General features: G+C 38.1%; 1 protein-coding gene across 3 annotated transcripts; it reads left to right on the top strand.

Moving 5' to 3' along the window:
• Nucleotides 1-765: 765 nt before the first annotated feature.
• On the top strand, nt 766-27,404 carry LOC122669402 (beta-galactosidase 9). Of its 3 annotated transcripts, XM_043866163.1 has the most exons (20): nt 775-1,061; nt 1,974-2,069; nt 2,189-2,301; nt 3,647-3,713; nt 4,847-4,939; nt 5,408-5,551; nt 5,789-5,877; nt 7,580-7,685; nt 9,380-9,467; nt 9,648-9,772; nt 10,347-10,357; nt 10,394-10,550; nt 11,829-12,061; nt 16,543-16,658; nt 18,836-18,933; nt 20,782-20,892; nt 22,654-22,764; nt 22,881-23,089; nt 26,219-26,567; nt 26,990-27,404. In XM_043866163.1, exons 1-20 carry the CDS (start codon nt 882-884, stop codon nt 27,119-27,121), a joined length of 2,628 nt encoding a protein of 875 aa, XP_043722098.1. In that variant the 5' UTR covers nt 775-881; the 3' UTR covers nt 27,122-27,404. The 3 variants fall into 3 exon arrangements, with proteins under 3 accessions (XP_043722099.1, XP_043722098.1, XP_043722097.1); XM_043866162.1 differs by having other exon boundaries at nt 776-1,061; nt 10,347-10,550; XM_043866164.1 differs by lacking the exon at nt 26,219-26,567 and having other exon boundaries at nt 766-1,061; nt 10,347-10,550.
• Nucleotides 27,405-27,743: the final 339 nt, after the last annotated feature.

Here is a 27,743-nt window from a genome sequence, read left to right on the forward strand (position 1 = left end):
AAGTAACAAGTAAAAACTATTAATTAATAACTAGTATTAATAAATAGAGTAGACAATGTGTATAGAACCGTCTAAAACCATATAGAACCATTTAATCGAAATCGTTTACTAAATGGCCTAGGTTTTGATTATGAGACCGTTTAGTTAAACGGTTTGATTACGGTTTCTACACTAAAGCAATCAAAAGCGAACTGAACTGAACCGTTTAACCGAAATCAGACCGTTTAACAACCTTACATGTTTTCAACATAATCACTTAATTTCAACATTTCGTTTTTGAGCAGAAGAGCCGTTTCAAGTAGTCTTCAATCCATTACATAACAATCATTATTCAATTGATTGGTTCAAGATCATTAACAAAGAAACATATTAATTCACTCATTTTGAATAATTATCACATCCAATTCGCTGCCCGCTCCAATTTTCTCCAATTCCTCACATAAGAGTGAAAATGACCACCGTACCCCACCTTGGGTAGTGTGTTTGGGCAAAGGTAGGGTGATTATTTCCACTCTTATGTGAAAAATTGGAGGAATTAAAAGAATTATACCGGACAGCGAATTAGCAGGGATAGCAGGGATAATGAGTGTATGGGGTGTAGCATGCTGTGGTGTGGTGGGGACAACAGGACAACTGAAAATTGAAAATTGAAAATTGAAAGCTGGAATATTTTTAGAAACCTTTCGTCTTTCTTTCCTGGTAAGCTGTCATAGTCGGTAAGCACTAACAGTCTAGCAGTAGCTTTTGAGTGTCTTGTAGGCAAGTCTTCCTCCAGTGAGGGGTTCACTCTTCAAATTATAAAAATAGGTTTTGCGTTTTGAGTGATTTGAGTTCCATCTCTCCTGCAAAATTTCTCGTTCTCAATCTACTTTCATGCGAATATGTTGAGTTCTCAGGCTGTGCTTCGATGTCTGGTTCTTGCATGGACGCTTCATCTCGCTTTCTCCTTGGAGTTCTTCAAGCCTTTCAATGTGAGTTACGATCACAGGGCTCTTGTCATCGATGGCAAGAGACGTATGCTTATCTCTGCTGGAATCCACTATCCTCGATCCACCCCTGAGGTACCCAATTCGTCTCACCAGTCTGTAATCTATTTCACGTTTCATTTTTAATTCAATATCATAAACTGAATCCTTTTATTTGCATAACTGGGTTTTTGTTTCTGTTTGGAGCAGAGTAGTTTACAGGAGTGATTCTGATGATTGACTATTGTTCTAATTTGGTTGCTATATCGATTGATCTTGTTTAGCTTCAGTTTTCCTTCTCGAGTTTGAATGTTCGTTGCAGTTACTTTGGGCTCGGCAACTGTTTGAATTAAATTTTATTGCATTTTAGTTATTGGATGATCCATAGTTTCTATGGTCTGATTGATATATACATGCCTGGGCGGTTGGAACTTGCAGTTTGATGAATATTCGTTTGGAAATGAATAAAGTAGTACGGACATGAAGGTGTTAGACTGTCTTGATTCCTGTTTCAGGGCAAATCTTAGTGGGGACATCTCAGTTACTTAGTTTATACTGGCATTTTAATTTTTGGCAATGCATTTTGTTTGGCTTTCAGTTGATGCTACAAGAGTATGAAGCTTCCAGTTGTTGAAATTCAATTCAGTTAAAACCATTGAATTCCAAATTTATGTTTTTGGATATCAACCAAACAGAAAGTCTTTTTGTTTGATGTGCATTGTCTTGCAGTTTATCGTTCCCTGAAAGTGGCAAATTTTGGGGTTATCTTAAGTGTGCATTATTTCTCGAATAAAGTATCTATAGTTGGAATTGGAAGGACACTGTGTTCATTCAATCATGGAGTTCTATTTTTTTTTGATACTCACGAACATGTTCAATTAATAGGCTTCTAGTAATTTCTCCTCCTCTCTTATATTTTTTAATAATGATTTTCTGTTGTTTATAGTTTAAACAATGTGTTCTTTCTTCTTCGAGTCATTTGACTTGATACATTTCGTATGATGTCAGATGTGGTCTGATCTGATTGTAAAAAGCAAGGAAGGTGGGGCAGATGTGATTCAAACTTACGTGTTCTGGAATGGGCATGAGCCAATCAGAGGACAGGTTCTGTAACTCTTCCTTTCTTGTTCTAACTTCGGTTTGCAGATGAACTTGGCAATGTATGCTTTGATCTACTTGTTTCCACTAAAATGTTCATTTTACCTTTGATGCTTTGTGCTCAGTATAATTTTGAAGGGAGATATGATCTCGTCAAATTTGTGAAGCTGATTGGGTCAAGTGGACTTTATCTCCATCTCCGCATAGGCCCTTATGCATGTGCAGAGTGGAATTTCGGGTGTTGTCTTCTTTCCATTGTTTTCTGTGTTTATTTGTATTATTCACTTGCACTTCTTGTTCCGTAAAACGCCAAACTGAAATGAAAACCTTAGATGTACTTTTGGCCAAAATTTAAAAGCATACTTCTATGCAGCATGGACCTAAATTAAAAGTACTGTTTAAGTACTGGAAAGAAGAAGGAAATAAAAAAATTGAAACACCCATCTCTGTGATTTGTCAAAGTGCCACTTAACTTCTGTTTTTTCTTTTATTTTTGGGGGTTTTGGAATCTCTTTCATTAGGTAGAGTAGGCTATTTATGTGAGGACTTCAAAATAAGAAAACGAAAAGCTATTTACACACATGCATATAAAATCTGACTATTTCACTCTTTTTTTTTTGGCATTATGAATTTGCAATTGCATGCAGTAACCTTATGCAATATGTCCTTGTTATTTTGATCTATAAGACGTCATTTTTTTGCATTGGAAAAGCTCATGAGTGTCCGTTTTGATAAACTTATCAAAGCAGTCCATCCTCATTGTGCCATTGGATAGATAGTAAATGGTCTGGATTAGTCAACTCTCAAATTGCAGAACTTAATTCAATACCCTCCCATGTATTGGCATGCATCCCCCATGTATGTTCATGCACGCCTATGGTTCTCAGACCACTACTGTACACTCTCCCATAGCCCTGAATTTTCAAACTTCTATTTTTGCAATTGGAAAACTCTGTTTGGGCTAAAATCTTACATGTTTGGAGGGGACCTTCAGATCTACCTGTCCACAAAATTTGGGACCTAACCCACTGCCATGTGTCATATATCTGGGCGACCTTGATGAGATTATCAAGGCAGTCCTCAAGCGAACATTTCAACTGACATCCAGTAGTTACTGTAAGATTAGAGATCTATAATTTCCACTTATTGTTTCAACATTTGTTTCCCACACCCAAGTATCGTTATATTTAACCTGGCAAAATGTATTGTATGCTTTTTGTATTCCTTTTTCTGATGAAGAAAGCCACCAATTTTGTTTTCTGGAGTTTTGGTAGGGATCTGAAAAAGGATAGAGTGTACAATATTTTTTTTTGGGTTGCTGCATAAAATAAGAAAAAAGGAAAACTGAAATACCCACTCATTTTATGGATTCAGCATTAAATATTTTATTTCTTGAATTACAAACATCAATGGCTTTGAAATCTTTGAGGAATTTATTTTCGGAACATTTTGGAAAATCTTGAAGAATATTGGAGATATTTGTGATGGAAGAATTCATTATGTTTTTGATACTTTGATGTGTCTAATAGAGGATACAGAAAACTGTCAGATCTCTCACCCAAATTTGGTTAATAATTTTACAGGGGATTTCCAGTTTGGCTGCGTGATCTTCCTGGTATTGAGTTCCGAACCAACAATTCAGTATTCAAGGTATTGCATGTTCATGTTTACATGTACTCAACATTCTGTATTGCATGTTTCATAGTGTCACCTCGAAGTTTGGATGTCGTCACTTCCAAATTACAAAGGGGAAGCAGAAGTTTTGTCAGACACTGGTCCTCATTACAAGCAGTATTTTACAGAATCACTGATCTACACTATTAATTCAGACTATCAGCTGAAAAGCATGAATGGTACCCTGTTTTCATGGCATATTCTGGTTGGATTGTTGGGCCGTGTGCTCAGACTTTTCTGATTGCCACCCCCCTCTGGTCCATACCTAAAAACATCAGTTATGAGATCCAACTAGAAGTGTTGGGCCACTTTACACACTGGTTTTCTGCACATTTGAGGTTTTAATTTTTTTTTGGGGTGGGGGAATGACGTTATACTTTTTAATTGGGTTTCAACTCTCAAGTTCCAAGAACTAGAGATTTGGTGCAACTTTTGATTCACTCTGTTGAGATGTTGGGAGTTGTAATCCCACATCGGTTTGTTCAGGTCCTTGGCGCCTTCATATACTTGAGAAGCTATCTCCACTTAATGCCTTAAGGTTTTGGATTGGAATCTTCAATATGATATTAGAGCATAGGTCCCTTTGTTGTCTGTCCACGTGTAGAGCGAGGTATGATGAAGCTACATGTGAGGGTGAGTGTTGAGATGTTGGGAGTTATAGAGTTATAATCCCACATCGGTATTTCAGGTTCTTGGTGCCTTCAAATACTTGAGAAGCTATCTCCACTTAATGGCTTAAGGTTTGGGGTTGGATCCTTCAACACACTCAATTAGGAATCTAAAACTGCTAAATAATGATTATATGTAGTTCACAAAGCAAATATGATCGTTTTTTCCCCTGGTTTTCTGCACCTTTGAGGTTTTAAATTTTTATTTATAGATATTTTTTTGGGGTGGGGGATGACTTTAAAATTTTTAAATGGGTTTCAACTCTCAAGTTTCAAGAACTGTAGATTTGGTGCAACTTTTGATTCACTCAATTAGGAATCTAATAGACAAAAACTGCTAAATAATGATTATATGTAGTACCCAAAGCAAATTTAGTGGTTTTTTTACGAAAAAAATTTGGTGTTTCTAATTGAAATCTTGATTGTCTTCACATTTTCCAGGATGAGATGCAGAGGTTTGTTAAAAAGATTGTAGATCTCATGAAGCAGGAGATGCTATTATCTTGGCAAGGTGGCCCCATCATAATGATGCAGGTTGTATGACGTTTACCATGTTCAGTCTACATATGAAATACATTTATTAGTAGGTCTAAATCTCATAATGTATTATTACCCTTTCATATCAATGGAAATCAACTAGCTAATTGAATTAGTAACAGGAACTATTCAATATTAAATACATTGCTTAATTTCATATCAACTAATGTGGGAATGGGTGTCGGTTTCCAGCCTGAATAGGGGATGCCTGATATAGAACCTACTATGAAAATTATATGTAGAGTAATATAGAAAGCAGAACCACTGGTTTCTGATATTTATATGGACATGGGTGTTCGATATGGCAGATTTTTGGAAAATGAAGTGTCCTTGTTATTTGAATGTGTGGGGGTGGGGGGGGGGGTGGGTGGGTCTGAATCATGAGCTATTTATCATGGCTTCTGAGTCCTTTAAAAGTAATATCCATTATCACTATAATTTTGTAATTGGAACCACATTTAACAGATCGAGAATGAATATGGAAATATTGAAGGATCATATGGTGAGGGAGGAAAGGAGTATGTTAAATGGGCTGCAAGCATGGCTCTTGGGCTTGGTGCTGGTGTCCCTTGGGTTATGTGCAGGCAAAATGACGCACCGGAAACTATGGTAAGGTCTTTGCACTCATAGATTCCTTTTATTTTTCGTTTCAGAAATTATTATCCGTCTTCAGTAATAAAAGAAACTGTTATGGAGTATGTGAAAATTGAGCATCCTAAATTGATTGATCGCTTGGTTAATTGCAGTCTATTAGTTTGATAGTTTTCAGATTTCTTTAAATGTGAACCCATTCAAGTTTTGGACTTTTTGAGGTCATTCCTCTTACTTTTTTATTTGCCTTCACAGATAGATTCCTGCAATGCATTTTACTGCGATGGTTTCAGGCCAAATTCTTACAAGAAACCAGCACTTTGGACAGAGGATTGGAATGGATGGTATGATGGCACCTTGACACATTGCAATTTCATGTGGTTATTGGTTAACTTTTTCCTTTTCATCTAAAATTATTCATGATGCATTCTAAACAAAGAAGGCACATCTCATTCTATCTCCTGGTAATGGTTGTATCAATTGGCAACTAAAAAAGTTGCTGATAGTGGTTGCAATTCCCATCCCCCCTTCTAATCTTAATGGTTTCTTAAGGGTGTTGTGAACTCTAGTGAGGTTATTTATAAGATCAAAGAGATCTCATGTTGTCTAATGAAAGGGTCATCAGTATCTTAGCAATATCAATTTCTGCTGGAGTAAGGTTCTACAAGTTCCCTTTTATTGTTGTTAATTGGCATGACTTTAACAAGTAAAAGCAAAGCTGTTTATACAATTTAAGTATTTAGTTTGTTCCGACTATTGAGTTGAAGAAGTTGGTGGGATGGTCTTCTCCAAAACTGTTAATAATTAAATGTTTTTCTTTTATTTCATAAATGATAATGTATAGAGAAGGGAGCCCCAGAGTAATTTCAAGAACCTGCTCGAAAATTACCAATTTCATTGGGTTTGGCCCAATATGCATCCTAGGCCTTATTGCCTTCCCAACATTGCTTTACTACTCAATTCACCATGGAACCGGCATCTAAGGCCACAAGATGTTTCTTGGATATGAGAAGGCATGGTCTTTCTAGATGAGCTGGGATACTTTCCATGAGCCTTAATAGCATGATCTGCCTCAAACTCTTCACTTCATCAGACTGTCAACCTGAGGGATGAGGTCATGACATAAGGATTGATGCTTTGGTTTCCTTTTATCAACATCATACTACCATGTTAATATCTGGCTCCACTTTCACATTCAGAGAGGTGTGATCTTGTTCAGTGGTAAGACATATCATCTGTCAAGCTAAAAGATGTTATTTTTACCAAAAAATAAGGTGGAAAAAGATCCCCATGCCGTCAGTGTGGGGATGCTTTCCTCACATCCCTAACACTCTCTCTTCTCCCTGACCAGATGGGCCCCCCAATTGACGAAACTGATTGGGGGATTCCCCCCCACAGTTGCGGCATCGGAAACCTTCTCCCAAAAAGATTTAGGATATTGTTACAATTTTTCTATGTACAACCCTGCATTTGTTGAAACCAAAGAGTGTACATTTAATTGGAGGAGAGTTTCTTAGTGTTCTAAGTTTGGCTATAATTAGGTTTTATGTGCAAAATGAGTACTAGTGTGAGTTGGTATGGGCTGTTATTGTTGAGGGACAGTTCCTTACCTACAGTTACTTCTCTTCCTAAAATGGGCTGTTACTTGGGGGGGCTGAACTGGAGCAGTGTCAAATGTTTTCCTTGCTACAAGAAAAAAAAAATGATAAAGGAAGTATGAAAGATCTGAGTGGTTTTATGTTGACTGCAATATTGAGTATTTACCCAGCCCTTTGGATTGTATAGTTGTGACATAGAATGCATATATATCACAAGGCATGGACTGATTAATGCTTTTCCTTTCCTTGTCTTTTTGATAATATGAATCTTCTCTCTCTCACTAGCTCACAAGCTTGCTCTAATTTTATATACATGTATATATGTCTACATTTATGGATAGATGTATGGCGATATGAGTGGCTCAGATGGTTTGTTCAATACTAATATCTATGGAATTTGAGAAGTTTATGTGGATTAACTTCACTTTTTTAAATTCATTTTTTGAAGGTATACATCTTGGGGGGAAAAATTGCCTCATAGACCAGTTGAAGACAATGCATTTGCTATAGCTCGTTTTTTCCAACGTGGTGGGAGCTTTCATAACTATTATATGGTAACAAAACTATCCAAGTTACATAAATCTAGCTGCTTTATTGCTAAATCGAAAAGAAATTCAAGCGTTAATTCTTAATAGAGCTAGATTATATTAGCAACTTGCCCATAGCAAGCTGAGTAAAGTGGTTCTTTATATTAGAAATTTAAATCATGGTTGAGAAATTTTGATATTAAATTAGCCAAGCCACGGAGTCAAGTTTCCCTTAAGACTTTTGAAGTTAAAGAGTTGTTTAACTGAGGTTTGAAAAAATGCCAAGACCTTGGCCAAGTGTTTCTAGTTATACCAAAGTGCATTGGAGCTTCAGAAGTTCATATTATTTTTTAAAGAAAGAGGAACCTAGACCTGTATCTGTCCCTCGGCAAATTGAGCAAATCGTGGTCAGCTTCTTTGGGGGAGAATATGGTGATAAACACCATTGGATCAGTTGGGAAAGCGTGTGCAGGCCAATTAAGGAGTGGTGGTGTGCTCAACTGTTGATTGGAGATCTCATTTGAGCAGTGGTGTCTGGAGAAGAACTGATTCTGTCTCGAGTGGATTTAGGTGGAATAAGGAGATCTTGATTCAACAAGTCATTTTATTGAATGTGAAAAGCTATGATTGGATCCAGGTGGAACTACCGTGGAAGTTTAGGTTTCTGTCACTTGGTAGATTCTTCTTTTTGCTCTTTGGTGAAAGAGGATAAAGGTGTCTAGGAGAAAGAATTATTAAAGGAGAGAAAATTTCGTCCACCAAGCAGGAAAGAGTGCGACCAAGGCTTTCTTAATGAAGTTTTCTGTTGTAAGTTAAAAAGGTTGAAGTGGCCCCTTAAAGATTGGAAAAAAAATAAAATTTGGTAAATATTTTCTACAAGGTGAAAGTTGCCGTAGCTAATCAATGGTTCTGAAACCCTAAAGGCAATCAATGGTTATGAAATCCTAAAGGCTGATTTTTTTTTGTCATTAAATGCTTTTAGCCATTATTTCCATGTTGAGTTTTAGTCTTTTAGACTTGTGGTACATTCCACTAGTACTACTACCATTGAATACTGGCTGTTGTCAACCAATCTCTCAATCCATCCCCAGTCCCATTCCCTTTCTCGTCAGCCTGGAAATCTAATGAAAAGACCTCTCCTAAGCACTATCCATCGCTAAACCAAGAAAGAAAAGATTCCTTATGTCTCAACCATATGCACTGAATGAGAAAAACTGATAAGAGCATTAGAGGGATATATAGTTCAGCATATTCTCTGTCTTTCCTAATTTGTTCTTCTGTACATTTTTAGTTGTATTACACCTGCCAATTGAAACTTTATATATACCAGCATAAAGCGTTAGTTGTCATGACTCCTGAATTTACTTAGTCATCTTTGAGGGATAGGGAAAATTTGTATCCAATGCCTGGGTTGCGAGTTGCAACAATGGCTAGAGTGTCTGAGTTCACAAGGAAATGTCCTGTGCAATCTCAAAACTGTAGGTGCTCAATGAACTCCATTTATTTAGGACAACAGTGGCCTTGTGTTTTAGCATGATCTATGCTCAAAAAAGATTATGCTCTCATATGACCCTAGGAAACTTCACCATTTTGTGATTTTTGAACACCCGTTATATAACAAGAAATATTTTTTTTTCTATTATATCGTGTCGGTGATTTGAATTTTGTGTGTAACATGTTTGTACTAATTAACACCTATATTTCCTGCTAAATGATTGCAGTATTTTGGAGGAACAAACTTTGGACGGTCATCAGGGGGACCGTTTGATATAACGAGTTATGACTATGATGCTCCCATTGATGAATATGGTAGGTAAATTCATCTGCGATAAAGAAAAATCTCATTTCTCATTCGGTATCCATTTGTGTTATCACATGCATTACCTCCACTCTCTTCCTGTTTCCCTCTCTTGGATCAATCTCTTTATTCTCTTCCTTTGGTCCATATTTTATCCAGTATTTAATTTGGTGATGGCTTGTTCTACTTAGGCCTGATAACACAACCTAAGTGGGGGCATTTGAAGGATCTCCATGCAGCGATAAAGCTTTGTGAGCCTGCTTTAGTTGCTGTTGATGATTCACCACAATATATGTGGTTGGGACCAAATCAGGAGGTTTGTGTTGATCTAAAGATTAAAATGAGATTCTTATTTGCATGAATATAAAGGGCGTACCCACTACCCAGTGCATGAGGCTCCTATTTGCATGAATATGTTGTCTAAAATATCATCACCGTAGGTTATATGCGCATGGAAAGAAAATTATTTAGGTCCTCAAATAGTCAAATTAGAAATATCTTAACCATTCAGTATTTGCTTCCTTACTTTTCCTCTTCCACAAATAGAGGATTTTATAAGCATTTTTCTGTCATCTTTTGCTTAGAATATGTCATATAGAAATGCATGTCCTGATAATAATTTTTTGAAGAACTTGCAGTTTTAGTTCAATTTATTCCCACATACTTCAACGTTGCAGTTTTAAATTTTCTTGACAGCAAAGACTGTTGTAATCACCTTTTCTCCTGACTATCTCTTTTAACAACTAATAGAAACTAGTTGCCATTTTCTGGTGAAGAACTTTGTTCTTTGCTAGCAATCCATTGTTGAGGAGTTGTTTCTTGTTCAAAATAAAATTTTCTTTTGTAAGTTTATTCATTTTTGTATTCTCTGTGGTCATGGCCATTTTCAGGCACATGTATATCGTCAACATGCTCATCATGAAGGCCTGAACCTAAGTCAGTCAGGAAACGGAATTGGGTGCTCAGCATTTCTTGCAAATATTGATTGGCATTGGTCAGCTACTGTGACATTCCTTGGTCGGCAATATACTTTACCACCTTGGTCGGTGAGTATATTACCAGACTGTAGGAACACGGCTTATAACACTGCCAAGGTCAGGTCACAACCATTTGCTTCACATTTCTACATTTGTTTTCATGGCTTAACAAATTTCCGTTGAAGTAATGATGGTTATCGGCTTATTTCTACATTTTCTCTTTAATTATGATATCTGTAGGCTTCTTGTGGAAATATTTTAACCATAATTTGAAATACTGGACATGAGAGAGAACTTGGAATCTTCACAGACTACTAAAATGTCTCATTCAGATTGCATCCTTCATGTTACTTGAGTAATGCAATATTACAATAATACCTTTGTTATCCAAAATTAAAAGAAAGAGAAAAGAAATAATTGAAAAAAAGTGTGCATTTCTCAATTTCCAGGTCCAGTCATCCTGATATACTGTTTTTCATAAGTGAGAGAAATAACATCATGTATTGTTATTCCAAAGAAAAGCATAAACCTTTTGGGTAGATTAAGTATGTTAACAAAACAACTTGGATAGATGATGTTATTTCACTCACTTGTGTTTATGTGGCCTTGATATTGCAGATTACCAACATAATCTGCAATTGATACGGGTGATACCCGTGGTACTTTTGTGAAATTTTCCTTATGTCAACATATATGTTAAACTCTGTTGGTATGCATATTATCATCCTTTACATAGCCTCTTCAAGTGTAAAGTTGAAGAAACCAAGTTGCAAACTCATCTTTCATAACATATACTCTGGAAGAAGCAAATATTTTGTTGATTTTAATCTATATAACTGAATAGAGATTCTGGATTTGAACTTCTAGTTATTCTTCGCAGTTGACCCTTAAATTCCAACTACGGAGATACATAGGCCTGTTTTTCTTCTCTCATAATCTAAATCCTGACCTCAGCTTGAAGCCCCCCCACTCCGATTCTCCAAGGGTGGGAAAGCTGAAGCCTTAAAACCTATTCTTCCTTAGGCACTATTCACATTTGATCTGCCAACATGTCCCTCTTCATAAGTTGAGTTTCACAGGGTAGTTTCATTTGCATCCATTTCATGGAACTTGCGTAAATGCTAAATTCATTTCTTAGTGTGATACATATAATGGATTAATCCATATCCATTAGAAAATGCTGTGATCTTAATAAATTGTACAAGCCGTCGGTTTTATCTCATCATGTTTTTGTCCAGAAGCTATTGTTACTTCCTTAGTATGCACTAAATCACTGATTAGGGTTGTTCCCAGGGCTTACAATTTTTTCCCAGGGTAAAATGTTGGAACAAGTGTAACCTTTCAATTTATGTGTAAAATTTGGTCGACTTATTCTTTCTTTGCATTTTATACCAGGTTGGGGCACAAATTTCCATCAAGACACTAGATTTTGGTTTTCCTCTGTCTTCTAATATAAAGGAACCTAAAGAATTTTTGCCTCATTCCGAAGTTCCCTTCGCTATCTCAGAAAACTGGAAGGCTCTTAAAGAGCCAGTTGGGGCGTGGGGCGATAATTTTACTGTTCAAGGCATATGGGAGCATTTAAATGTGACAAAGGACACATCTGATTACTTGTGGTATATAACCAGGTATGTCATTATCTGAAAATTCATGGTTGGAGACTCGTAGTCTTACCAGCCTGTTTAATATTCAATTGATTCTATTTTTAAACATTCTACGTAAGAAAATTGTTAAGAGATAAAACTTTATGTTATACCGTAGGGGTATTTTTGTAACGGCTTCTTATTATTTTGGTCTTGTGTGTAACATAAGCCAAGGATTTGATGTAAATTTTTTTATTTAGTGTTTGTGTATACATGACATCTATTAATTGGGCTGCTCTCTATTTTCTTTCAATCGGTTAGTATTCTTTCCCCCTATTCTCTTCCCTCTTTTCTTCTTCTTCTCCTTTGCAGATTTTCTTTATTTTGCTTTGTTACATGGTATCCAAGCAAGATAATCAGTAACTGTATACCCATTATTGCTGTTTTGAGAGTCTCTAAAGATCATTAACTGCTGCTTCTGTCCCTGATGGGTTCCTTTGTTTAATCACATATACAACAAGGGATTTCTATATGCTGATGAACGATATTCTGCTGTGGTTGAATACTCCTGCAATCAGGTCTAAAATAAGATCAGATAATGACCTGTGATTACTTTGTTTTTCAAGTTTCTTGATCTGAAAAAGGTTTTACGAGATCTAGTGACCCAATCACTAAACCATAGTGATATTTTGGTATCATGTTCTCTGCCCTAGGAGAGGAGTTTGACCAGAGTTTGGCCTTCATCTGGCTTACTGATCTTTGTTTTTTAGATTCCTATTTTTTAGGATCCAAGGTTTCTATTTGTGGCTTGTGTCTGCCGAGCCCCATCTATCCATTGGATTTATTCCATATTTTGGGGATGTTTTCTCTCTTCAAGGTCTATATTCAATCCACGTTGTAAGCAGATCCGAGCTCTTAAATTGTTGATGTTGAATTTCTCCTCTATTCTGCATTTCCTGCCCTGCAATATTGTAGAAACGAAACCTATAATGAGGCAGAAAAAATAGAAATTGCAAACAGACAATCACACAATGCACACAAGGATTTAGGTGGTTCGGCAAGATTGCCTATGTCCGTGGTGAGATGAGATCTGTATCAGTGTCAATAAAGAATAGGGTTACAGACGCTCGTCCAGACACCTCTCAGATTGCATTGCAGAGAAATAATCCTCGCTACAAATTTATAGCGAAACCCTATACAGGAATTTTGCTTGTGCTTCTACTAAAATTACAGTACATATATTTTGTGTTTAGTCCAGCCAATCTTAAAACCTTTTGATTTGCTGAAGGATTCCCCACAATTCTAACTTGGCATTGATTCCTTAAATCCCTATTCAGTCTTGTCGGTCAAAACTTTATCGTCCAAAGGCAGCTTACCTTGGGATTTTTATTTATCAGAAGGAAAAAAAAAGAAAGAAAAAGACTTCATTTATCCTGTGTGTGTCTAGTCTATTCATCAACAATTAATGCATAAAGATCTTCAATGCCAATCCTGGACTCTCCTTCAGGGGTAGATGTTGCTTCTGAATCATAGTTGTTAAGGCGCCTAGGCAAATCAAGGTGGTCGAGGGGGTTTAAAAACAAGGTGACACCAACAAGGCGGCAAGGCGACACCAGAAAGCAAGACGAGAATAAGGCGCCTGAACGCCAAGGCGTCGCCTTCACAACTATGTTCTGAATATTTGCTCTATGATGGAAAATGGGATAGCGATAATAACTTACCCCTCTGTTGTTCTCGACTTATGTAACTCAATTGAGCTCAGCTAAACCTTATCCAAACTACTTGGATTAGGCCACACGAACCCTTATCTGCCATTCTGATCTGTCAAGAGCATAATCCCATCTTAATCAACCTATATATATATTTAGTTACTTGGAGTGCTAAAAATTATAGCTTTGTTGCTTTCATTTTAGTTTAGTTACCAATAGGCTTAGACAATGATAAAGGGCAAAGTTAGAACTTAGAAGTTACGTGCTGTGAGATAGGCTGCCTAAATCTTTGTTGCTTCTTGTAAGTTAGTCATGATGTTGATTGGTCTTGTTATTCAATAGATTTATTTCTTATTACTCTCATAAAGAAAGTTTGTAACTGCTACAACTATCTGGGTCTCCCTTGAGTTTCTGTTCGAGCATAAAGTGTTCGTTACTGTTTCACCTAAAAGCTTGAATTGTTAGGGAAGGGCAGTGTCAATGTATACATCAACACTCCTTTGCACGTGCAGGCCAAGATCCCATGGTCCTTTCATGTGGAGCTCATGGTGGCATTTCCTTCGTGCGGCACCGAGGGAGAAAAAATGTCGGGAAAACTCTTCTGATGCACTTCCCTGGAGTCAAACACTTGACCTCCCTGCTCTGATACCATGTTCGCTTCCGTTTCACCTAAAAGCTCGAACTGTTAGGGAAGGGCAGCGGCAATGTATACATCAACATAAAGACAGCCTGCTGGTGCAACCATGACTTGTAGAATGCGTTCGCCACCATTTCACCTAAAAGCTCGAACTGTTAGGGAAGGGCAACGTCAATGTATACATCAACACTCCCCCGCATGTGCATGCTGTAGTCCCTTGCATGTGGAGGAGAAGAAATGTCGGGAAAACTCTTCTGATGCACTTCCCAAGAGTCGAACACTCGACCTCGCTGCTCTGGTACCATGTTCGCTAGCCTTTCACCTAAAAGTTCGAACTGTTAGGGAAGGGTAGCATCAATGTATAGATCAGCGGAATGGCTATCATCATCGTTGCAGTGTAGGTCTCCTAAATTAGCCTCTGAAACTGTATATCTTCTAGAGATTTCAGTATTCTCTCTAGATGTCTTTCGGATGCCTCAAGCATTGAAAATTAAGGAATCCAAGGTTCATGATATACTTTTTGTCTGCAGATTCATGGGGTCACTAGCAAAAATATATATGTTATACTGAATGAAAATGATTTCATGGGGTAGAATGTAGTTTTGGCTGCCAAAGAAGAAGCATTTCATTCAACCAGTCTTTCTATTTTAAGTCTGGAAGCATGGCATCGATTCAGTGACTTCATTTTTGCATTTCCCATATATATAGTCCGATCAGCTAATTGTGTACTAAGCAAAGAATCAATCTGTTATTATTATGATGTGAGTGCCAGGCATGCACCTTTTACACTTGGCACCACTACGCTAAGGCTGTATGCCTTTGTTCACCTTTTGTGCATTTCTGTGTCTTCATGTAACATTTTGGTTGTGCTGCTCTATTCAAGCAAACATAGCTCAGGTTCTCTTCATCCTACCAGCCATTGCAGCCCTAGTGGGTTTCTATGATTTGAGGGAATGGAGCATGCTCTATCATTTTGCAATTTAGTAAGGTTATAGATTATAGAACTTAGGTTTTGTGATCTTTCAAATTGCTCATGTACTTACTTCTGATTGCTTGTAATGCTGTATAATTCTGTGATGTTATTGTCATATTGTGTTAATGGTTCTAGGCCATTTACACTATGTTAGTTAGTTATCTGCATCGTACATTATTCTTTAGTGACAATATTTGTTATATTTCTTTTCTGAAAAATTGTGCCCTTTTTTTTTTGTTTGCCCGAAAATTATCTGGGACCCGGGCCAGCCCCTGCGATTTTATTAACAAAAGAAGAGAGCATAAGATACAATGGGGGGGGGGGGACTTAACCCACCTTACCCCAACCCGAGGAGCCTCACACTCTCACCCATACAGACTAAAGAAACCACCCAAGAACAATTTACATTCTGAAGACCGGAAGACCAGCCTTGTCCCCTTATTATCCTTCGTATGGCGGGGGGACCAGAAGAACATCGTGGAAAGTGGAACTAACCATAGCATCACAAGCTAAATTTGCCAAAAAATGCACTGCCCCGTTGCTTTCACTATAAGAAAACTGAACACTCACGCCTAAGACGTCAGCCAAAGAGAGCACCTCATGGAACTGAAAAATTGTGCCTCAGGCACAAGGGTGTTTTGGTGCTTCACATGCGCCACTTGCCTTAAATAACTCTGTGCCGAGAGGACCTTGTCAGTCATCTGAAGTTTTTAGTGTGATAATATTGATCTTCTTATCCTTGTGAACTTTGATCCTTTTTGTGCCATTTGGACCTTTAATATGTAGGTGGACTTATTTTCTTACAAACCATCAAGGATGATAATATTATGGATTCTCTAGCAGATTAATTTCAGTTAACACTTCCTGCACATGAGGAGCTGTTTTCTCTGAGTTGTTATATTCTTCATTAGCAATAAATTTTACTACTCTGCCTGTTTGCAACTTTCATGTGTATGCTCCTTTGCTGGTATTTACTCTATTAAGGTTGAGTTTCAGGAGTTAATTATTACCACTTCTTTAGTTTTAAATAATACTGCTCCCATTGTGTTAACTTTGTACCTGTTAAATTAATTGATTGATGATACCTCTATTTCTTTTTTTTTTTCTCTTTTGGGGGGGGGGGGATAACATCCTCTCTTTATCTCTAGGTTGGCTAAGGCACATTTTTATTGTCTACTAATTTCAATACAAAATCAATCAAACACAGGATACATATTTCTGATGACGACATTTCACATTGGGAGGAAACTGAAGTTAGTCCCAGCCTTAATATCGATAGAATGCGTGATGTAGTTCGCATTTTCATAAATGGCCAGCTTGCAGGTAATCGACTTTTCCCTTCAAAACTGATTTCAAATGAAACCTTTTGGAAATAATGTGTAATTAGGATATTTGTGCTAGCTGTCTGGCTTGGTGGAAGGCCACTAGTTAAACAATGCATTCAGAGCCTACCACTTAATCAGAGTGTGGTGATTATGCAAGGTGAAAATAGTGGTTCACAACGGCACTGCTCTTTCCTATATGTGGTATGCCAAAAGCCACAGCTGCAGCACATCCATAGCCTCAGTGGCTTACAAGATTGGTATGGTTAACTTAAACAACCCCCCCTCCCCCCCCCCCCAAAAAAAGAAAAGAAAAGAGGAAAGTGCGATGGGCCAGATGGTGATGAATCCCGTCAAGGAAATCACAAAAGAGGGGAAAAGAAAAAAGGCAGTTCACATATGAGAGGGTGTCATCTGTTCAGACAGATCTACAGAAGAGAGAGAGAGAGAGATTTATGCCGAAACCTCAAAGGGGATTGCTGGTATTGGCAGAATGATGCAGGACAAGCCCTAGAAGCTAAGGTATCCCGCAGTAGGACAGGACCACAGATCACTACACTCTAATATGGACTTGAGACAAGGGCTGGAGTTTGCATGACGCCACATTCCGCATTAGAAATAACAAAACAGAATTTACTAATTGCAATTATCAACAGAAATCAAATGAATAAACACTTTGGGTCTTAGGAATCAAGTCCAGCACCATATATGTTAGTTCCACACAGCTAAGCAAGAAGATTCATGGCATTGCATTCAAAGATTCAGTAGGCATGCATAACAGTCCATATAAGTTAATAAGCCACTGATTAGAAGTACTAGGAAAGTAGGAATATATGTAATGCCAAAACAATGCAGCCAATGCAAAATAAATACTGTTTCAGGTCTGAAAAGAGTGGGAATCATGCAAACATAATTAAAAAAAAAAAATTCTGTTTCAAGGTTTAAAGAAGGGATGGATTGTAGGGGTTGGTTTGGGGGTTAAGGTTACCAGATAAAACCTGGGAATGGGCTGGGGTGGTTAGTGACAGGATTAGGAAGGGGATGAAGGACTCTCAGTTGAGGGAGACGGAGAGAAAAGGGTTCGGCTGAGGGGAAGTGAAGGGAAAAAATGTTAATGGGACTGGGGGGGGGGGGTGTTTCGGTTAGAAGGACAGGGAGGGGAAAGGGGGTCACGACTGGGGAGATGGAGGTTGGGTTATTTCGGTTGCAAGGGAAGGAGGGGATGGGATTCTCGACAGCACCAGGGGGGAAGAAAGAAGTCACGACAGCAGCAGGGGGGGGGGGGAAGGGAGAAGAGGAAGGAGAGCCGTGGGGAAGGGGAAGAAAGAAAGAGAGAGAGATGAGGGAGAAAGAGAGAGATCGAGAATTACCTTGAGAGAGGGAGAAAATCGTAGAAGGGGAGGGGACTGCTCTTGCAGCAAGTCTTTTCAATATTCATTTATTCATTAATTTGATTCAATGTCTCAATACAACTTAAATAAAGACTAAACATGTAAATACCTGAAATACCCCTAACCTAATTTATAGCCAAAATAAACAACCAAAGTACCCAAAGTGCCCTCACATAAGTTATAAAGGCTGAAACTAAAGTGCAGAATTAAACAAATAAAAATACGAAAATGCCCTTCACTTATTCTCCTAAATACTAAAAGGAAAATGACAAAAATAGCCCTAGATGTCTAAACAGCCCCATGCTAGACTGTAGCCTCTGAAATCATAATCGAACCACAGCAACTGGTTCCGTGGGAGTAGTCTCCTACTCCTCTGGTAGTGGTGCACAAAGGGCCTCTGGTAATGGTGTGGCATGATGTCCCCATTACAGAAACCTTAGTTAGGTTCCTGCAATTTTTTTCAGTTTCCTAAGTCAGATGGTTATGGTTCTTAGAAGTTTGGATAACCAGACCAAGAGGAGGGCCCCAGGTTCAATCATCTAGATATGACCATCTGGTGCTCCTCCATGGAAGTATTATAATACACAGAAAGTTTTCTATTGTCAAGCATGAATTTTTCTCTTGTATTCCCTCTTTGTTTTGGCTTCTATTGTTTATGCATTCATGGATGCCTGCCATACATACTAAATAGCAACATCGATTCATTTATGTATTCATGTTTTAGTTTTTCATGCTTATGTAGTTTAGTTTGTCCATCTACCTGCTAATATGTGTTATGGAAGTGCAGGCAGTGCTGTTGGTAGTTGGGTCCGAGTTGTGCAGCCTGTTCATTTATTGAGGGGAGACAATGAGATAGCATTATTATCTGAAACAGTGGGTTTGCAGGTAATATATATGAAAGAACATTTTCATTTGCTTCCTGTTGTAACCTCACTGGAATTAGGTCCTTTTGATGATGGGATTAACTCCTCTGCTATTTGGAAGCTATAAAACCTTCTTTCTGTTGACAACAAAAGATTCCTATTGACAAGTAATGAAGTAACATGTACATGGGAAAAGATTTCCTATACATGAGATTTATGAATCAAGAGAACTAGGATCATCCTCATCACACATTCATGTTTCAAATTTTTAAGAGGAAAGTAAGACATGGATTCCCTATATACATGGAAATATATGTAATGTAGTCCTAGATAGGTAGGAGACCTACTAGGAGCCAGATAACAGGATCAATAGCAAAAGGGGTTGCTGGTTCGAATGGACAACACTAGGTTTTAGGTTAATTCTAGGGTTTAGGATGGGAATTTGGGAATGGGTCTTATATGGCTTTAATAGGCAGGTCTAGGGTGCTTTTATGGTATATAAATAATAGGATTTGGGAAGGTTTTAAAATTCTACAATTCTGTTGCAGGTTTTGGGCTTTAATGGAGTGAAGGAATGGAAGGGATAGAGTGGGAGTTATGAGCTGGATTTTGGATCAAGTGTGGGGAGAGGTGTGGGGGTTATAGGCTAGAAGTTTGGTTTGGAATTGATGGACAAATCTGAAATTATGAAGGAGTCCTAGTTAAGGTAGGAGTGCAGGTTTAATGGAGAATTAGGGTTTGATGGATGGAGGGGACTGTGGATTAGGTCTAAGGGAAGATGAAGGATGATAGAAGAAGGTTTAAAATAAGAAAACAGGTTCAAACTCACTGTATTGCAGGACAATGGCAGCAGCTTGATGATTTGAAAGAGCCTCCTGATCTTCACAATGCAAGGAGTCACAGGAGTCCACCTACCCTTTACCACCTTGAGATCCACAAGGATATACACTCACAAAGAGCAGCAACAATGGCAGCAAGCATAAAGCTAATTTTTATTAATCAAATTCGTCTCTAATGTTGGTCTCCCTTACAAACTTATATAGAAGACTCAAAAATAGACTTAGACATTAAAAATGAATGGCCTAACCCTATCCCTAACCTATTAGGTAACTTAAACTGACTAGGAAACTGGAATACTAAAGGAAATAGACTCAAAACATGGCTGGACTTATAGAGTTCTAATCCAGCCCAACTTACATCACATGACCAATTAAGTTGTCACATGACCACTTAACCAAGTCACATGATCACTTAAATTGAACTAATTGGATGCAACCAATTTGAACCGGTTCAATTAAAGAAAATAAAAATGAACAAAGTATTGGGCTAATCCCGTATGCAACCTATATACCCTTAGTTTAGGCTCATTAAGCGGCCTATTACTTAGAAAACCCTTGGGATCAAAGGCCCAACATATATATAACCCAACCCTAGGCCTATTTTAAAAGAAATAAACCAATTTCTATGATGAACCTGCATCAATATGTCAATGTATATGGGAAATAGTTCCTATATGGACAAGTGGTTTACTTGCGGTTTGTGTTTCCAGATTATTGGGATCGTCCTCCTCTCATGTTCATTTTTCATTGCTTTGAGAAGAATCCAAAATATGGATTTGTTTCTGATGAATTTTCTAGTTTTCAACTTGCCTTTTCCATTCCTTGAGTTAGTAGTATATCAATTAATAGACATGAGCTATTTTCTCTTGATGAGGTACAAGTTCTGACTGGTGTTCGTAAACTTTAAATAGATTAGTCATCTCCATAGTTTTTCCAGAATTTGTTCTTTCCATCCTTGACATTTACTTGGTGTCTGGTTTGATGTTAGTTCATTTCACTATTTCCATTATGCAAATCCATTCATTATGCAGAACTATGGTGCCTTCATTGAGAAAGATGGAGCAGGATTTGGAGGCAAAATTAGACTTACAGGTTTGAAAAATGGGGACATTGACCTCTTGACGTCATTTTGGACCTATCAGGTGATTTTTCTTCCTTTTTTTGTTGTAACATAATGTCTGTGAATCACGTGCTTGATTTGCATGGTTTTCAAGATTACTTGTTAATTTATGTCTATTGTCTATATCAGTTTCCATGTATTTAGCATATCATGCAATGTTTTGATATATTTATTATATTGTTGTTTTGAACATAAGGTGAAACTAGATTGTAAAATATCCTTTGCGCTGATACTTTTATTCCAAATTTTATGTGTGCCTTATTAAAACAATTCAGTCCATAAAAGATACTTGGGGAAAATTCTATCTTCCCCTACGTAAAACTGATTGGTAAATGGTTACCTAAATGATTCAGCTCTCTGCATTGACAACCTATTCAAAATTAGTAAATTGGTTCCAAGAGTCAGTGTCGATGATGCATAAGAACAGAAACCGCTATGTCTCTGGAATTGAGAGCATGTGAAATAGTGTGGCACAAATTCAGCTGACCATGAACCGATCCACACCCACCACCTTTTGGTGTGTTGAAGCCATACATGCCTATTCTTCAATTCATGAATGTTGATGGGTTGGATGGTTCAACAAACCAAATGATGGGTCGGTCATGCATGAGTTGCAGGTCCTATTAAGTTCCCAAATGCTGGCATTTATTCCTTTAGACACACATTCTCCGCCCCATCAAGTTCCTCTCTCTCTCTCTCTCTCTCTCTTTAATGCAATACTATAAATACGAGTTTATAACAGATGTATGAATGGTCCCTACTGATATGGCTCATCTTCTCCTTTAAACACATAAATGTAGTTCCTCTTTTGGACTGATTGTGTTGGTTCTGGTGGGTCAGCTGACCTTCCTGTGGGATGACTTGAATCAGGGTGGGGGTAGGCTAGTGGAAGGACAACATTTAACATGTTGTAACAGAAGAAGTTCAAAATATACCATTAAAATATTAAAGAAAACACTATGGGTCAATGGGTTTGGTTTGGGGTGTGTTGGATGGGATGATCTGGTTTGCCCTGATCTAGCTTAGGTTAATTGGGTTTGGCTGGGGGTAACTATGGGTGGGTGTTATCACAGTGGGAGTAGGCTGACACCTAGTACTGAGGGGCAATAACAAAGTATTTTGTGAAGAGAAATTTTACATAAATGCCCCAAATTGGTTTAATTAGGTTTGTGGGTTTGGATGCTCTAACCATTTATTAAGTAGTTAGGATTTGGATTGGGTGCTTTTAACTGGGTCAGAGGTCAGCCAATCCACCTAACTGCCACACCTAATTCAAAGATTAAATATAATTTTTACACTGGAAGAACATTGACTTCCTATATTCATTCTTCTTCATCAAAAGTTTCTTTTCAAATTTTATAATTTAGTAAAGCTCTGAATCTCTTTTTCCTTTGTTCCAGAATCTCAATTTATATTGGCCTTTTTCTTTAAATATCTCCCTCGTAGACTTTTGGTATTTTGTAACTTACCTGTTCTTCTGGACTACAGTGAGAACTGACTGGGAACTCAGCTGTTCTTTTTTTTTTTTTTTTTTTTTTTTCTTCTAATTGTTGGTGGGGCTGAAGGGTGAGTCATAATTTAGTAAAGCTCTGAGCCTCTTTTTCCTTTGTTCCAGAATCTCAATTTATGTTTGGCGTTTTTTCTCTTAGTTTCTACTTGTTTGTCTTCACATATCTCCCTCTTAGACTTTTGGTATTTCTTAACTTACCTGTTCTTCTGGACTACAGTGAGAACTGACTGGGAACTCAGCTGTTCTTTTATTTTATTTTTCTCCTAATTATAGGTGGGGCTGAAGGGTGAGTTTATGAGAATATATGGTCTAGATGAAAATGAGCAGGCAGATTGGATGGATTTGGCTCTGGATGCAACTCCGTCCACCTTAACATGGTACAAGGTAACTAACATCGGATCTTTTGTGGAATTTATTTTTAGATGCCTCTGTTGTCCCCCTTCCCCCCCCCCCCCCCCCGGCTCTTTCTTTCTGTTATCTGATAATATATTTGCGAACAGACATATTTTGATGCTCCCAAGGGAGTCGATCCTGTTTCACTCAATTTGGATAGCATGGGAAAGGGAGAGGCTTGGGTTAATGGCCACAGCATTGGAAGATTCTGGTCTTTAGTCGCCCCAAAAAATGGCTGTCCGAGTACTTGTGATTATCGTGGGACCTTTTATGATATGAAATGTGCCACAAACTGTGGGAAGCCTACCCAAAGCTGGTATGTTAATACCCTCTTAAGAATTTGAAGTGTTCATATATTGAGCTGCATTTATTATCACCTTATGCTAAACCTGGGACAAGGAGCTGGAATGTCAAGCATTTCTGTCTTTTGATCAAGATTTGCAAAATTGAGATTTTTGCATCTCTATATACTTTCTTAAAATGTGGGTAGACTCCCTTCTTTTCCCATTTTTTGGTAATATGAACAGTCAGAAACTCTCTCCTTGCAATCATTATATTTTTCATTTATCACGTGTTTCAACTAGTATTAATACTATAACAGTGTATAGCTGGAAATGTGTTCTCATTATGTTGGGGAAGCCTTTAACACATTTTTGTAACATTGCTAATACCCACTAATTTAGCCAACGCTCATGAGTGTCAAGCAGATAGGCAAACACATACGCTGGTAATAGCAGTGCTAGGGGGTGTTTCCACAACTTACAATTACAGAAAACCTGTCTTCTCTCTCTCTCCCCCCTCCAGCGCTGTTTATCCTCTTCGAAAATCATTTTATGTTCCACACAGATCCGCTCCCTCTCCTCTGCTTGGATGTTCTCACTTCTTATCCCCTCCCCTCCCCTCTCTCTCCATGGAACAATGGTGTCATAAACCTTCAAGGTGGAAGTTCCAGCAGCCTCATTTGCTGGTTGGGAGTCAAAAACTCAGATACTATCTGAATCTTTTTGATCAAAATGAAAAAGAGTAATGGGAGCGCCTGACTCTTGAGGGAAGCAAATCTCTATGGCTCCCCCTCAACCCCCAAAGGCAGAAATGCCATTTCCACATTCCACTACCATTATTTATTAATTTATGCTACGCTGGACAGACTCTATAGAAACTATGAAGAGCATATAGAGTTTTGTGTGTTACTAATGTTATTACCATCAGTAAAGGATCAGATGTTTGGTTCAAAAGTTGAGAAGCTTTTAGGCTTTCTGTTTACAATATTGTTTAGACACCAAATCTTAGTTCAAAAAAGCTTACAATCAAACAAAAGGGATTCTGGGTTGCACCAAATAAATGAATAAAATTTTACTGCGTATTCACTTTTGTGCAATGTCAGGACCTGCAAGACAGGAGGGTGCTCTTCTAGAATAAGATATTTAAGAGATTCATTAGAGAAAAATAATATTGTATATGACAGGAGGGCGGGCCTTGGTGCAACGGTAAAGGTTGCTCCATTGTGACCAAGTGGTCACGGGTTCGAGTCTGGAAACAGCCTCTCTGCGAAAGCAGGGGTAAGGCTGTGTAAATTATGACCCTCGGCAGCAGCCTTGTGCACTGGGTATGCCCTTTATGACAGAAGTAGGGGCATCAAAAGTACTTTTCGTAACCAAAGCATTAAAAACCCAAAAGTTTGGTCGACTTCCACTGTTGGAGTACGGACTTTAGATGTCTATTATGAAGATATTCAAATATATGTCAATTATAAGCATATGAGTGACCACAGAATCTTCCATGTTACAACTGAGTCGGCAGCCCAAAAAGGCTTTACTTGTCGGCTGTAAATACAAAATTCACAGGTTTTCAATATGAATTAATCTGGAGTGTTCATTACTCTTCTCTTTTTTTTTTTGGGGGGGGGGGGGACTAAGCTAGATAGATAGATAGTCATTGGATGTTTTTAAACCCCAGTTCAAATGGCATGTATGCCGTCTATATGGGATCCAATGCTGAAGGCTGATGTTCAAAATGGTCCTGAAGGCCAGGTTAGCATTTGAAATTCCTAGTTAAAAGTGGGTGGAATTCCGTCAATGTGTACTTCACAGTATCAAATTAGAGGTGAAGTTTGTAGCCAAAAAAAAAGATCCATTGATCATAGAGTTGCAAAATGGGTATGAAAAAATAACAAGTAGCAAGACTGAGAAACTAAAACACTATTATGAATTAGATTGGCCCTACTCCTTTATCACAAATTCCAAAGGCCCATCTGTTGTACTCCTTCAGTGAAGTTGCTGCTACTCTTCTTCTTGTGCTAAACTTGAATCACGAGTTATATGTTCAAAGGAACTCCAGTTAGACATCTCTCTCTCTCTCTCTCCAGAGCACCCTAAAACAGGTGTTCTGCTCTCCATTCTCTCTCTCTCTCTCTGTATTTGCTGGTTGGATTGCACTGGCTTATGCCTACAGTGCCTCTGCATAAAATGAGGTTCGATTGTTTGGTACTCTTAAGAAAAATGAACATCTTCTTGCATTGCAATGTATAGGCCAATTAAGAACAAAGCATGTTGAATATCATTGCTGAGATCTGCATGTCCAAGGATCAGGGAGAGTGTTGCGGAAGGATCACCATGTACCGTTCAAGGCCTTGAAGAAGTGGTTAAGACAGATCCTTAAGGGTGTGTAGTATCTTCACACCCACAAATCATGCAACATCTACAAATCTGAATGGCTGTAACATCATCAATGAAAATATCAGTCATCTCTTTTATCTTCACCTCAACTTCTTCATAATGACCCACATAAAGCTGCCCACTCACAAGCCTGTCATCAGAGAGACCTGGAGTTCGAGGTGGATCAAAGAGATCTGCAGGTTTTCTGGAAGGATGAGGAGTGGCAGTAGGTGCAGAAGGGCTTGGATGGTGGAGTTGGAGGAGGAAACAGGATGGTAAGATGTGCATAATAACATGGAAAGAAGGATATGGGTTTAAGAATTACCACAGGAAGTGGGGGGGGGGGGGGGCAATGAGGTCCTAAATTGAATGGTTATACTGATTTTGCTAATACAACTTCTAATTGTACTTTTGCATTTTTAATATTCAATAAATATTTACTAAAAGCTCAAAAATAATGAAAATTTGATTAGGATGATCTATTAAAGTTAGAATGGCTATACACTTATTGAGGAGGTTAGTGTACGTAAGCAGTTCTCATTTAGCTTGAACAGAAAGTACCATTTATTTTTTAATTGTAAAAAATTGATTGAGTGATAGTGTGTAGTTTCTTTTATCAGCGGAGTTTATTTGCTTTATCCCTACAGAAGGATACAAGGCCACTTTTTACATGGATAAAATCCAATATCACTGATTTTATTTGGTGGAAAATATGGATGCGTCACCCGACTAAATGATTTTGATGCTTAAATGTCAGCATTTCTAACACATCAAATATTGCTTTCCTCCAGGTACCATATCCCTCGATCATGGTTGCGGGCATCCAATAATCTTCTTGTCCTCTTCGAGGAAATAGGAGGAAACCCATTGCATATATCAATCAAGTCACGTATTACTGGAATTATCTGTGCTCAAGTATCAGAGTCCCATTATCCACCTCTTAGTGCCTGGTCACATCCAGCTATTATCCAGGGAAAAATCTCAATCGAGGATGTGCCACCAGAAATACATTTGCAGTGTGATGACGGACATGTCATCTCCAGCATAACATTTGCTAGTTATGGTACTCCTGGAGGCAGTTGTCAAAGTTTCTCAATGGGCAACTGCCACGCCCCTAGTTCAATGTCTATTGTAGTCGATGTAAGTATGATGCTTTTTTCTAGCATACATAGATGGGAGTAGTGGTGGCAGTAGGATACTAGGTTGGTAAGATAGGGTTGAACACCAAGCACAGTAACTGCTCAACTTGGACCTGACCTGGATTTGCACCCGATTGGAATTAGCCAAGCCATAACCTGGCTAGTTTTGTAGGTCCTTGTGTAACGATGGTTTGCATCAGATCTCTAACAGGTTAGGTGGCGAAACATCGGTGGACCTTTCTTCTCTATGCAAAGGTTTTATGCCCAAACTAGAATTATAGCATAAGACATCTAAAACTTGTTTGGTTGCTCCTATCAATCAAGTGGTTTGGAAGTGGGTCATTGAACTGGTCATCGATGGCTCTATTAAGTTTCTCTGATTTGATTATTCCTTCCATTGACAAATCCAAATTCTTACTGCAGGCATGCCAAGGAAGAAACAGCTGTTCCGTCAATGTTTCAAATGCAATTTTCGGAGACCCATGCCGAGCTGTCATTAAGACTTTAGCTGTGGAAGCAAGATGCACATCATCTCTTGGTATCAGTGATGCTTAGTTATGACACTTCAAGTAGCTGATGCACTGCAAAATAGAGCTGGTTGAGCCCCAGAATACAATTATGTGCTGCAATCCACTAATCGCTTGATGTATGAGATTTTGTTTATTATCATGTAATTTCCAGTGTTATCTTCTTTTGTTTATATTTAGGTACATACTCTAGTTTGTGCACTATGACTAGAATGTGTATACATGGAATAAGGATACATCTGTTTTTGGTAAGGTGTATCTGACAACTGGGTGCAAAATAAAACCCATTCACTATCTGCAGTCCAGATGACTTATACAGGAAAGATGAAAACTAACATTTAAGTGGGAAACATCTAGAGCAAAGCTAAATGCCGGTATATCAAATGGTTGCAGGCTTGCACACTGTGTAACTCTTCAACTGTTCTGTCATCTGTGGATGTCTACTTTTATAAGATAAGTTTACATTTGTTTTTGAGTCAACTTTTGATATTCTATATGGAACTTGGAATTATATGAAAAGATGAATTAAACACAATTTGTACTTAACAGTATCAGGATATGAGAGGAGAGGTGCCATACTTGGCTCTCTGTCCTTTCTAAGCAAGCGAATAGAGTGCTACTAAACAAGGAGGATCAATTCATTTGGACCA

The sequence above is a fragment of the Telopea speciosissima genome, chromosome 7, assembly GCF_018873765.1.
Source record: "Telopea speciosissima isolate NSW1024214 ecotype Mountain lineage chromosome 7, Tspe_v1, whole genome shotgun sequence".
NCBI lineage: Eukaryota > Viridiplantae > Streptophyta > Magnoliopsida > Proteales > Proteaceae > Telopea > Telopea speciosissima.

Bases quoted from the DNA above. Each gene is read 5' to 3' on its own strand.
- LOC122669402 (XM_043866162.1), top strand. From the start codon at position 882: ATGTTGAGTTCTCAGGCTGTGCTTCGATGTCTGGTTCTTGCATGGACG. The intron at 5,552-5,788 runs GTAAGGTCTTTG...TTGCCTTCACAG, and splicing joins ATGACGCACCGGAAACTATG to ATAGATTCCTGCAATGCATT. The intron at 26,568-26,989 runs GTAAGTATGATG...TTCTTACTGCAG, and splicing joins CAATGTCTATTGTAGTCGAT to GCATGCCAAGGAAGAAACAG.